Genomic DNA, 13,445 nt, shown 5'->3' with positions numbered 1-13,445 from the left:
GCGGCCCATTAGAATATCATTAAAATAATTCCCGCCTGCGGAAATTCGAATGGTTGGGGGGTGGGGAGGGGCGAGGTCTGGGTTAGAACGCTTGGTTGAGTGCATCAGACAAGACAACGAAGAAGAAGTGCTGCTGAAACCTTGATCTCTACCACTCCAACAGCGCCTCCTGCTGGCAGAGAATGAGTTTGCATATATATGCCGCCTGGGAAACACTGGACTATGGTATAAATAAATTCAACTGTATAACAGTTTCACTGCAATTCATGTTATAATGTTAGAATTAAATAATGTGGGGGCGTGTTAGAATGAGCCGTTTTAGGGGGGCGTGGCAGAGTCTTAACTTTGATAAAGAATATCTCTTTGGTTTTGAGACTTTAGTCTTTGCAACTTCAGGGATCTTATCTATGCACAATCAGCTTGTAACACTCCAAAGAGAAAGGAAAACTTGAAATCGCATCATATGACCCCTTTAAAGAAGCACATAATGAAGCACTAAAATAAAATCGGGGATATGTCATGACAACCTAGCAGGCATTTTGTTTTTGCTGCATTCTAAGCACTTATTTGATCTGTTTTCATGAGTAATTTGAGAGCGTTTCATGTTCTCAAGATCAGAAGTGGAGCAGCGTGAGGAACGGTAACTGCTGTTTGCATGCACCTTAAACGGGGAAATGAGCCGTGGAGGAAGCTAAAGACACAAACACTTTAACATGCTGCCGAGGGAAAGTGGGCTCTCGTCCAATTAGGCCAGCCGAGAGATCCCTCTGAGCGAATCTTATAATGTTCGGTAATTGTGATGAAGGTCTGCGCTCACTCACCCTTAAGTGGGTCCAAACTTCTATGTCCTGCCCAAACGTGTTTTATATTACTTTTACTTGTCCCTTTTCTACTTTTCTGGCTCCCATAAGCTGTTTGATTATCAGGTGATGGTAAATCTTGACTCACAGGTTTTTTTTATTGGAAGCTCTTAATAACTTGCCCTGATATATTGGATGGCAGCCTGGATTTATCAAAGCAGGAAAAGAAAATGCAATCTTTTAGGAAGTATATATCACCCTGATGCTTCAGTGAGTGCTTAAAGCTGTCTCATACCCTTCACCTCTGGATTATTTTCTCTACCTAAATGTGTCTATGTGTCCCACTTACACTTACTTACTTTACACTTTATCCCCTTATAAATGTCCGAATGTCATCCGAATCAGGTGGACAATGTTTCTTCTTCAGCGTCAGAAGGAACTGAATATGAGCTCTGAGCTCGGAATGTTTATTAAAATTGGAAATATAGTTAGAGTCGTATGTTTGTGTGTTATGTAGCACGTGTTTGTGCATTAAGTTTGACTTCCTGTTGTGGTTAGTGGTTTAGGGCCGTTCTGTTTGATAGATCAAGTCAAAGTGCTCAAAGAAAGATGCTTTTTCTTTGGGATTTATGTATTGTTTATCTTAAAAAAAATATATATATATATATATGTAATCAAATAGCCCCTTTAATATTGTGTGTGTTTGTTCTTGTGTACGAGTTTTTGTACCTTACTTGTCCTTTTTGAGATTTTAGCACTGTAGACACTTTTAAATCTCTACTTCTCTGTCATGTCGACAGTGTGTGGAGAGTATTATTGGTATCTTCGACCAACGTGAGTCATGACATGACCTGAAAATGGGTTGCAAGTTCTGATTTTAGAGGGAAAACAGGCAAATAACCAATTAGGAATGCACTGTAGATACTGGATATTTAATCACTTATTTCCCCCATTTTTGCATTTGGATTACCTTAGCCATCATCTAATGCTCAATGAATGAGTTAAAGTTCATATTTAGAAACATTAATAATTTAATAACACCATTAAATGTAATTTAGCAAATCTCAAAATTAATATGCGTTTTTCATATATTATAATTATTTGATGCATAAATTCACTTAATGCATTTTTAATGTTTTAACTTTTTTGTACATTTAGAAAATTTTTTTTGTAAAATAATATTAATTTGTTAATAATTTTTAAAATATTATTAAATATGCAAATAATTGTGTATATTTAGTGTAGAAAAACTTATTGTTTTCAACTTGTAAAAGGGAAGAGTAAACACTTTCCCAACACAAATTGTGCTTACCACTATTTGTGAATATTATTGTCTACTGAGAACTTGAAACTATTGAAACTTGAGACATTTATAACCCAAAATCACCCATTTTTTTATTCCGTCTAATTATTTTGCATTATCGTTGTCTTTGGAGTTCATAATAACTGTGAACGGTGAACATGTTAAGCGCTCGTCTGTATTACCGCAGCAGCTCATATGCTACAGATGTGTATTTGTAGTGGTGAGAAGTACTGTGTGTGTGCAGTGTGGACGGCCCCTCTCTTTCTCACTCGGTACAAACCACTGCGTCTCTATGAGAGACTTCCTGTTTATGAGATGTGCTGAGAGAGGAGGGGAGTGTGGGGTGATTGTTGAGGGACTGCAGAAGTGTTTCCTGTTTCTCCACTGCCAGTTGCCTGCTGGTATCCAGAGTGACCAGTGTGTGATTGGTGTTTGTACAGTGGTGGGTGGGGCTATTTTAGTAACCTCAGGAAATTAGCTTGCATTTTTCCTTTTCCTTCACAGAGCCATCAACACAGGACTTGACTTGATAGTCATAAAATAATAAAAAATAATAAGAATAAGTCATAAAAGAATCCTCCACAAAAATATTAAGAAGCACAACTGCACTGTAAAAAAAATTCTGTAAAATTTACTGTAAAAAATACGGTAGCACTGTTTTAGGTTTTACGGTATTAACTTAAATTTACAGTTAAATACCGTAATTTAATTAACTGATATAATGTTAATATACCAACCTATTGAATTACTGAAATCTGTTTTGTGCCTTTGTAATACACTGATAACCACCAAATGCAGGTGGTGATGAGAAAGTCACATGATGAACCAAAGCCCATCACAAGCAGCTTTTAAATAATAATATATATAGAAGGTGCACAGTGTCATTCACACAAACGCTAAACACCATCATGGTAACACACATGAAACTGAAATAATGCAATAAACATTCATTTAACAACATTAGGTGTATCACACAGCCCTAATATACAAAACTGATTAGAAAAAACTAAGAAGAAACATAGTTAATTCAACAAAAAAACATCAAATGTGAAATGTAACGCAGGGAATTCTGGGAATGTCAATTTACGGTTATTCACTGTAAATTATACAGTCTTTTTCACTTCCAAAAATGGTATACTACCGTAAAATTACATGTAATGTCCATTACAGTTTTTCACCGTATATAGTAGGGGAATTTACCGTTAACCATTTTAACAGGTTTTTACTGTAGCATTTTTACAGTCTTTTACCGTTAAATTCACGGTCATTTTTTACAGTGTGTTTTCAACCTAAATAACAAAAAAAAAGTTTCTTAAGCAGCAAATCAGCATATTAGTATGATTTCTGAAGGATCAAATAAATGACACTGAAGACTAGAGTAATGATGCTTGAAATTCAGCTTTGCATCACAAGAATACATTTCATTTTAAAATATATTCATATAAAAACACTCATTTTAAATTGTAATATTACTTTTTTTTTGCATTTTGGAGAATTTTTTCATAATTTAGCATCCATTCAATTTGAAAAAAATAATAATTTTTGAAAGCTATAATTCTTAAATTTATTATTGAAGATATTATCTCATTGTATTGTTGTTTTACAAGTGACTGATTCTTTTTTAGAGCTAAATCATGAATTGGGCTGTAATTTCCCCTCTCTGCTGTCTTTGACATCACAGCTCAAAATAGTTATTTGTGAGGAGTTTGGGATTCAAAGCCAATCAAACATAGTCATGTCATTTTCTGCATCTCAAGAGTGATTAGTCAAATAACATTTACAGCTCAGGTGATTAATTCAAGTACTTCAGTGGCTCTGATGATAATTCCTTAGGAATATTATTTTATAATTATTTTTATAAATTGACAGGCCTACATTTAATGCTCAAAAAACGTTAGTGGATTATGCTAATCTGTTTGGTTTTTAGTAAGTGAATAGAAAAGCACAGACAAAAACCTCTTCCTGTCACTTCAGGAACTCGGAGCAGAAATTAGCTGTTTTCTGTGGTTTCTCAAGCTAGCCCGTTTGTACTTATGAGACTCAACATGCGTCTGTGGCCCTTCTCATGGGTTCTTAACCTCAGCCGAATTCACTGGTTCATTGATTGTTCTAAAATAGATTTAAAATAATTTACTCAGAGTGTTACTTGTTTATTTGGTAAATCTACTAGCCTTCAACAAGTTGTGTGTGTGTGTGTATGTACTTCTCAGTGAAACAGAATATTCATTGAGAATAAAATGTAGGGCTTTTATTGGGAATTTGGATCAAATTCAGTCTTAAAAAGTGGACCAGACCTGAGTGAGTTAAGCTCTTTGGTTATGTTTACACTGATTTTTGCTTACTTCTGAGATTCCTTGATGGCACCAACCAGTGATCAAACATTCATTTGCCCTTAAAATACTAGCAACCTGACTCATTCTGCTTCCTCATGTCTGATGATTTGACAACATTCATGCAGCTTCATCTTGGTGTGCTTTTCCCAGACGTAGAACTAAAGGCAAAGGCAGAGGGTCTTCAGCGATTGCAAAGAAAAGCATCATCACTTTGTGAAACTCGAGTGAATTATTCAGCAGTGCTGTGTGTTTTCCCACAGAACACCATTGGGTGTATTCATTGTGAAACACAGGAAGTAGCTTACACCTCAGGCCATGAGAAAACCACGCATTTTTAGAGAGATGCGCACATGGGGTGCATGCTGCAATTCTGCTTTAACGCCACAATGTTGAACATGTGCACTGTAACGCACATGCATGAGAGCGCTTAACGTAAATGCTGCGCTAATTCCTTGTAGGCATATTACAGACAAGATTGCATCCATTTACAAAAGTGCATGCATATGTTGTAGAGAAGGTTTTTCTCTGCAGTGCTGCTACCCTCCTACACACACAACATCAGGCACTTGATGTTGAAGAGCATGGCATCTACACAGTGTGTTATTTACAGAAGAACATTCAGTCCACCTAGAATTTGATGAAGTAGATGGGTAGGTTCTCACCTTTTGTCTCATTCCAAACCTCCTAGTCATTCCTTCCTCCATGCAATTACAATTAATGGGGCACTGTAGCTTTCAGACTTTAAAAAGGATGTATCAGAAGTCTATATAGTTCTTCTTTTTAGAAAAATGATGGCATCTATATTCTGTATAGAGCTTTATGATGAGAACAGATGAAAAGTCACTATTTGTTGAAAACAAATCATTCTTCTAGCCTGATTGATGATACTAAGACACTAAATGTATTTATTTATTTATTTGACATTTTATTCATTTTTTTTATTTTCATAAATAATAAAAAGTTATTGTTCACTCACGGAAAACAGACTGTTCAGTCTTATCTGATCATTACACATACACTACATTTATTTATTCATAAAATATTTTATTAAGTTTTATTATTTTCATAATTTAAAATTTCAGTTATTCATTTAAACTAAATGTTCTTGCAGCCTTGTCTGATTAATTCTACACTTATGCTTTATTTATTCATTCATTCATTCATATATTTATTTAATAATTATTATTTTAATAATTTTTATTATTTCCATATGTTAAAATTGAAGTTGTTATTAGTTGAAAACAAATGGCTCTAGTCTGAGCAGATTGATGCTACATATGCTTTGTTTGTTACATTTAATTATTTTTCACAAGTTCAAATTTAGGGCATTGTTCTTTGAAAACAAATCATTCTTCTAGTCTGTTCTAATTGATACTACACATGCACTGCCATTTATTTACAATTTTATTTTATTATGTTTTATTATTTTCATATGTTGAAATTTAGGGGGCTAGGTTTTTTGTCAGAATTTTATAAATTATGATTTTGTATATATTTAGTATATATATTTTGTATATATTGTGAGCTCAATTATTGTTATTGTTGATCATAACACATGTTTGAATAATATCCGAATTGTTTTTTTAAAGTTATTTTTATTGTGACTAATTTTGATAGCATTATCCATATATAGTGCAGTGCAAAAGATTGAGTCACTTTTTAAGATGTTTTTAAAAACTAATGCCATAAATCATTTTTATTCATCAATTAACTACTTCTTCGTTAATTCTTATTCATCATTACATCCTTTTTTCTCCTATAAGTGACGCAAATGGGTCAGTGATGAGTAATTGTTTTACACTCCCAGCAGTGTGCTGTGCTGACTTCTAAACAGGAAGCTCTGGATGTCCATCCACAGTTTGTCATCCCCATCTCTGATACTACTGATGACTCATGACGTACGATTCACAGAAGATGTTAAACAGCTGATGTTCCACCTCAGAGCAGCTCCATGCCCATCTATGTCTGGATGGCTTCCGCTCTCTTTAATTAGCGCTCTGTAATTGGTGGCTGCGGGCTGAAACTACTGCTATGCAGTCTTTTCTAGAACATGTGCTCCCAGCATCCTGCTTTCTGCAAGTCATAAGGAAAAGCCCCAGACCGTGATCACGGTAATCTGTTTTGCCACTTTAAATGCCGTCAGCCTGTTATCAGGCCCTGATTATCATGAAACCTCCCGAGTTCATTCAGTGAAGAATTTGTCAGGCTGATTCAAACAGAAACTTATGAGTATGTGAATCTTTTTGACCACTCTGATCATTTCGTGAAGGAGTCATCATACTGACTCGACCTGAAAACCCAACCCGAGGTTGTTGTTTTTTTTTTTTTTAGCAAATTCTTTTCCCATCTGATCAATTCAGTGAGTTAATTAAGTAATGAGTTAATCATACTGATTCAAACAATAAGTTTGTGAGACTTTTGGGATGATTTATTTCTCCTATAACTGATTCAGGTGGTTCATTCAGTAAAGGATTCTGATTCAACCAGAAACGGATAAATTTGTGAGTGTTTTTGAATGATTCAGTACCGCTCTCATCATTTAGTGAAGGAGTCATCTTACTGACTCAAACATTCAGGTGGTTCATTCAGTAAAGGATTCTGATTCAACCAGAAACGGATAAATTGATAAATTAGTGTTTTTGAATGATTCAGTACCGCTCTCATCATTTAGTGAAGGAGTCATCTTACTGACTCAAAATGAAAACTTGTGAGTTGTGGTAGTGCTGGGCGGTATACCGGTTCATTGTTTAGTCACTATTTAGTGTGGTATTTTTTGACAATATTCACTCATCGTGACAGTAAAATAGGGCATTCTAAGTCAATATACTGCAGTATTTCCTCTCTCAATCAGTAGAAAATATGGTTAACACCCGGTCATGCATGAAAAAAAAATACCGTCTTGTACCGTGAAACCGGTATAATTTTGAAAAATACCATGATATAAATTTTTGGTCATACCGCCCAGCACTAAGTTGTGAAGACTTTTTAGTAGATACATTACCATTCTGACAGATTTGGCCAGTTAATTCAGTAAAGGGTTAATTATACTAATTCAAATGTTAACTCAGAAGTCTGTGAGTCTTTTTGGACGATTCATTAGAAGAACTGGCACATGCATTGTATCACACTATTTTATTTGTTTGGCTATTTTGCATGCAGCCAACAAAGACATCATAATAAAAAGATGCGTTATGTTGGCATCATTTACGTTTTGTCTCATCACATTCAGTGAAGTGTGCATGTTTGATAAAATATCATTTTTTTTGCTGTGGCACTGTAGATTTAATCCTATCTGTGGAAACTAAACTGCACATCGTCTGCATGAACAGATTGTGTTACCACTTTTCATGTACAAAGTCACAGGCTGTGTTTACAGCTAAATTTAGTCTTTTACACTCTCTGGCCTGTTGAAATAAGATGCCATCATTGGGATCTGTCCCGCTCTGGGCAGGCTACTGTACTACAGCGCTGGGGTTCAAGGGTCACAAGCGTCCACTTTGATGTCAGCTCAGGTTATCCTGCGTCTCTAATGTGCCAGACCATGTCCACATGTTCAGATAGATGAGAAAGCATGTGAATAGTGTTTGTACTAGTGCTTTAGTATAGATTGCTGGTTTAGAACATTGCTGGCTGACTAAGAGCCTAATTAGCCCTGCACTCAGAGGGGTGTATTGATTTTTGGTAGTTTCTTTTTTGTGCAATGACTACTGACTATTGAACTCTGTGAAACGGACACAAAACATTTTGTACCTTTGACTGTTTCTCACGTTTTCAGTCTTTTCGAGTGTGACTGCACGCATCAGTGTGACGTACATACTAGACTCTTGAAAATAATCGGTGCGTGTTTGGAGGTGAAAGAGTCTGGCTGAAATGCTAAAGTGTTTTTGGAAGGCTCAGGAGAGCTAATGTATGGAAATATGGTGATAATGTAAAGAGAGAATGATGGAACAGAAATTTTAATGGAATTACAAGGCGTTCTCAATTCCGTTTTGGTGCACAAGCCTTTTAGCTGTATAGGAAATTGAATAGAAATGGTAAAAGTGAGTTTTTTTTTTTCATTGAATTGAACAGCAAGTGTACTATAACTTTTCTAAATGCTCCTTCATGCATTTTTGCCTGGTGAACAATAAAACAAAATTCCCATAGATTCTCATTAAAGGAAGGAACCAGGGGCGCGGGAAGATGTTTTCGGTTGGGGGTGCTGTGTGTCCGTGTTGGGTGAAAATCTGAAATTCGCTTTTGCGCCATTATCTCCTTGTATTAAATTTAATCTTGTTCGCATTCTGTATAGTTCATGTCTGAAACGACGCGCCAGCGTCACGTGTTCATGAGGATTAGGCTAATCATCCCATATAGAAAACATCACAAGTAAAATTAATCATGTTTATAAAGATAAACATGGTTTTATTATAGCCCACTTAAAATTTACATTTCAGAGATCATTACAAATAAATTATTAAATGCTAAAACTGAATAAATTTAAATGAACAAACTTGGCGTTGCATTTGCAACCATGTGAAAACGGGGTGCTGCAGCTCCCTCAGCACCCCTACTTCCCGCGTCCTTGGAAGGAACTGAAAAGTTTGGGGTCTGTAAGGTTTTTAAAAGTCTCTTATGCTTAGCAAAGCTGCATTTATTTGATCAAAAATGCAGTAAAAACAGTAATATTGTGAAATATTATTATAATTTAAAATAACTGTTTTCTGTGTTAATATATTTATAAATGCAATATATTTCTATGATGGCAGTGTTAATTTTCAGCAGTGTGAATTTAATATCATTGAGATACTATTTTAGTTTTGTTAATATTTTGAATTATTTGAATTAATATTTTGAATTGTTATTAATCTAACTTATTAGATTAGTTATTTTATATTTTCTGTTATAGTAATTTTGTTGTGCATTTTTATTATTATTTTTTTTAAGTATGTCTAAAGTTTTTATAAATTTTTATTTCAATTAGTTATTTTAGTACATCAAGGTAAACTAAAAGGAAAATTGGAAAGTTGCCACAGTAATATTGTGAAATATTATTATAATTTAAAATAACTGTTTTCTGTGTTAATATATTTATAAATGCAATATATTTCTATGATGGCAGTGTTAATTTTCAGCAGTGTGAATTTAATATCATTGAGATACTATTTTAGTTTTGTTAATATTTTGAATTATTTGAATTAATATTTTGAATTGTTATTAATCTAACTTATTAGATTAGTTATTTTATATTTTCTGTTATAGTAATTTTGTTGTGCATTTTTATTATTTTTTGTTTTTAAGTATGTCTATAGTTTTTATACATTTTTATTTCAATTAGTTATTTTAGTACACCAAGGTAAACTAAAAGGAAAATTGGAAAGTTGCCTTGCAAACTAGTTGAAATAAAGTATGATTTTTATATTTTACTAAATGTAAAATTAATTACATTTATTATTACATTTATTTATATTTCAAGTAACAACAATAATTTTAGTTAACTATAATAACCCTTATTTTCAGTAACATAGTCTTCAATGTCAAATGATCCTTCAGAAATCATTCTAATATCCCGATTTGCTGTTCAAAAACATTTACTGTTATTATCATGTTATTATATATATTATGCTGAAAACATTTAATATATTTGTGAAAAAGTCATGTTACCTTTTTATTCAGAATTCCTTAATTAACAGAAATATCAAAAGGACAGTAATAATGTCTTTCAAAAAAAAAAAAATGGCCCCAAACTTTTGAAAAGTAGACTTTTGCACACCACTTGTTTTTTTTTTCTCAGTAAAAATGCAGCCCATCCTCTAATTTAGCTTTTTCTGTCTTCTCTTTCAGCTCTTCAGGGAAGTAAGAATAATGAAGATTCTAAATCATCCAAATATTGGTAAGTTGTCCTTCAGTAATCTGTTTTTAGAAGCGCTCTCTCTGTGGAGATGTTTGGGAATGTGGCACACAAAGCGGACCGTAGTGGAGGCCTCTCTAATCCCCTGTGCAGGAACTCCCTCTGCTTTTCCCAGAGCCGCCACACCGTTCCTATTCAGACGGCCTCCCGGCTCCTCCCGGCAGCACAAAGCACTCCTGTCTGCCTCTGTGTGTTCCATTGTTGAGCATCCATCATCTGACGGCCTGCACATGCCTCTCCTCCCCTCCGTCTCATGATGTCATCTCTGTGTGGCCCCTGACCCCTCACTCACCCCAATACCTTAATCGGCCCTCAGCGACCCCCATCTGCCATTCCCGAACATGAGCAGGTGTTTGTGTTCATGAGAGACCCTTGTTTTCTATTATAAAGTATGTAGTTCTAGTTCTGGATGCTGATTGGTCAGTGGTGACACTATGAAATTGCACAAGGGTTTTCAAACTTTTTGATGAGGACAGACCCCTAAATAATATGATGATCCCCTTATGAGGGACTACCTTCTTAAAATATAAAGGCCGCTATATGCACTAATGTTCAAAATTTTAAGGTCAGTAAGATTTTTGGTTTTACTTTTATTTAAAGGGGTCCTATTATGCTCTTTTACAAAATATTGATTGACTAAAATGTAAAAAGTGAAAAAGCATAATAGGACCCCTTTAAGCAAAGATGCATTAAGTTGATCAAAAATAGTTAAAACTTTTATTTTGTTTCAAATAAATGCAGTTTCCACAAAATATAAGCTGCATAACTGTTGATAAAAATGAGGATAATAATGAGGAATGTTTCTTGAGCAGCAAATCAGCATATTAGAATGATTTCTGGAGGATCATGTGACACTGAAGACTGACGTAATAATGCTTTGCCATCATAGGAATAAATCACATTTTAAAATATGTGACTATGGACCACAAAACCAGTCATAAGGGTCAATTTTTTTTTATTGAGATTTATACATCATCTGAAAGCTGAATAAATAAGCTTTCCATTGATGTATGGTTTGTTAGGATATGACAATATTTGTCTGAGATACAACTATTTGAAAATCTATAATCTGAGGGTGCAAAAAAATCTAAATATTGAGAAAATCGCCTTTAAAGTTGTCCAAATGAAGTTCTTAGCAATGCATATTACTAATCAAAAATTAAGTTTTTATATATTTACGGTAGGACATTTACAAAATATCTTCATGGAACATGATCTTTACATAATATCCTAATGATTTTTGGCCTAAAAGAAAAATGGATAATTTTGACTCATACAATGTTTTTTGGGGTATTGCTACAAATATACCCCAGCGACTTAAGACTGGTTTTGTGCTCCAGGGTCACATATATTCAAACAGAAAGCAGTTATTTTAAATTTAAATTTTTAATAGTTCACAATATTACTGTTTTGATTGTATTTTTGATCAAATAAATGCAGCCTTTGTAAGCATAATAGTCTTATTTTAAAAACATTCTCACAGACTGCAAACTTTTGAACGGTAGTGTATAAATAAACTTTATTAATTTTGATCATGCAGAATGCCAAGCCATGCAACCTTTTTTACAAAAACTCTACAAATTTGTGTTTGAATGGAAGATGGAAGTTTTGAATCATGTTTTATTAATAATTTGTTCAAAATCTTGTGTATAGTGTTTGTAGGATTGAGAGAACTTTGTTTGGCAGTACATTTGATAAAATGTATTTTCAAAAAACAGGATTTAGCTAAATATCTATTTCACTACACAAAAGACAGTGTGAAGACTTCTGAGAACACTTATGAGTAATGACCAAAACAATGTAACAGTACAAATTGTTTCTTTTAGTCACTGAAAAACAGTGTCCAAATGAAGTGATTTGTTTAAATGAATCAGACTTCCCAGCACTATTGTTTTCAGTACGTCTGGACTGTGTGTGTTTGTTGCGTTAACCATGTCTGTTCCATTGGCACATTATGCATGTTTCACATGAATGACTGAACCAGTGAAAGTGTTTGATGCATCGTCGTGAAGGTAGTGTGTTAACAGCGAGTAGGAGGAAAGGTAATTGCAAACTCCCAGCTACGGCCCACACACTTCCTAACCTTTCTCCTTCATTCAGAATTTACCTCCGTCAGCCTCCTCAAATAACCTCTGAAAGCCAGCCTTTCTCCTTGCTCGCCCCTCGTTCGATTGTCTTTCATCTGCACTCATTATTTCAGAGAATAGAGCGTCTTTCCAGGAATCAGGAATCCGGTGTGTCGTCATGACAACGCTCGCTTCCGCTTCCACATGCGATGCCCTTTGCAATTATTCGTGTGGCGGCACACGCTCGGGCATCGTCTACTCCATAAGAGTACAGCGTCTGGTCACACGCTATCACTGCCCCAGAGATGACCTACTTTTTGTCCTTTTCTCGCAAATGAGGGAAAAAGGCGGAGCGGATTGCTAGAAGAGGATGTGGGTGGCGTTGATGTGGATCTGGTTGTGTCAAACACGGAGCCTGGCACATTCAGGGCAGCGCTAAAAGAAAGTTTTGTCATTATGCACTCACCCTCATGTTGTTTCCAACCTGTATGCTGTTATTTTTGGTCTGTGGAAAAATTTCTGTGGAAATATTTGAAAAGTCATTATGCAGCTCTTGTAATGTATCGAGAATGTCAGTCAAGCTCAAAACAAACGAACAAACAAAACACACTTTTTTTTCACTATATAAGCCTTTTGATAGTTAATGTGAGAAAAGGCTGAATTAAAGCCTTTATTCACTGATATTCTTAAAAATTCTTAAAGTATTAAGCAGCTACAAGACAAATCACATTAATACAAACTTTTTTTATATGATGCAAAAAATATAAAAAAATCAGACAAAAAGCTTTAATGACGGAAAGAACTACGGTACCATGATGCTTTGCATTTGTATGTTTGTGTATACAGCTTTTTAATTGATAGTTTTTTGCAGAATCATGGGTAATGTAGTTTTCACCAGGAATTCTACTATTAAACACAATTATTTCCAACAATTCTATATATATATTAAATATGTTAGTGTAATATTAAATATATTTAAATATAATATTTTATTTTTATATTTAGTGTAGTATTCTCTCTCTCTCTCTCTCTCTCTCTATATATATATATATA

At 34.4% G+C, this 13,445-nt stretch overlaps 1 protein-coding gene across 1 annotated transcript in view; it reads left to right on the top strand.

Moving 5' to 3' along the window:
- Positions 1-13,445, top strand: part of LOC107726756 (MAP/microtubule affinity-regulating kinase 3-like) — a 65,359-nt gene that overhangs the window by 20,318 nt on the left and 31,596 nt on the right. The window contains exon 2 of the mRNA XM_016536441.1: positions 10,260-10,308. Within this exon, the coding sequence (XP_016391927.1) occupies positions 10,281-10,308 (28 nt within the window). The 5' untranslated portion in view covers positions 10,260-10,280. The remainder of the gene's footprint in view (positions 1-10,259; positions 10,309-13,445) is intronic.

This window comes from Sinocyclocheilus rhinocerous, unplaced genomic scaffold, assembly GCF_001515625.1.
Source record: "Sinocyclocheilus rhinocerous isolate Xijiao unplaced genomic scaffold, SAMN03320098_v1.1 scaffold786, whole genome shotgun sequence".
Classification (NCBI taxonomy): domain Eukaryota; kingdom Metazoa; phylum Chordata; class Actinopteri; order Cypriniformes; family Cyprinidae; genus Sinocyclocheilus; species Sinocyclocheilus rhinocerous.
This window is presented reverse-complemented; position numbering and strand designations above follow the sequence as displayed.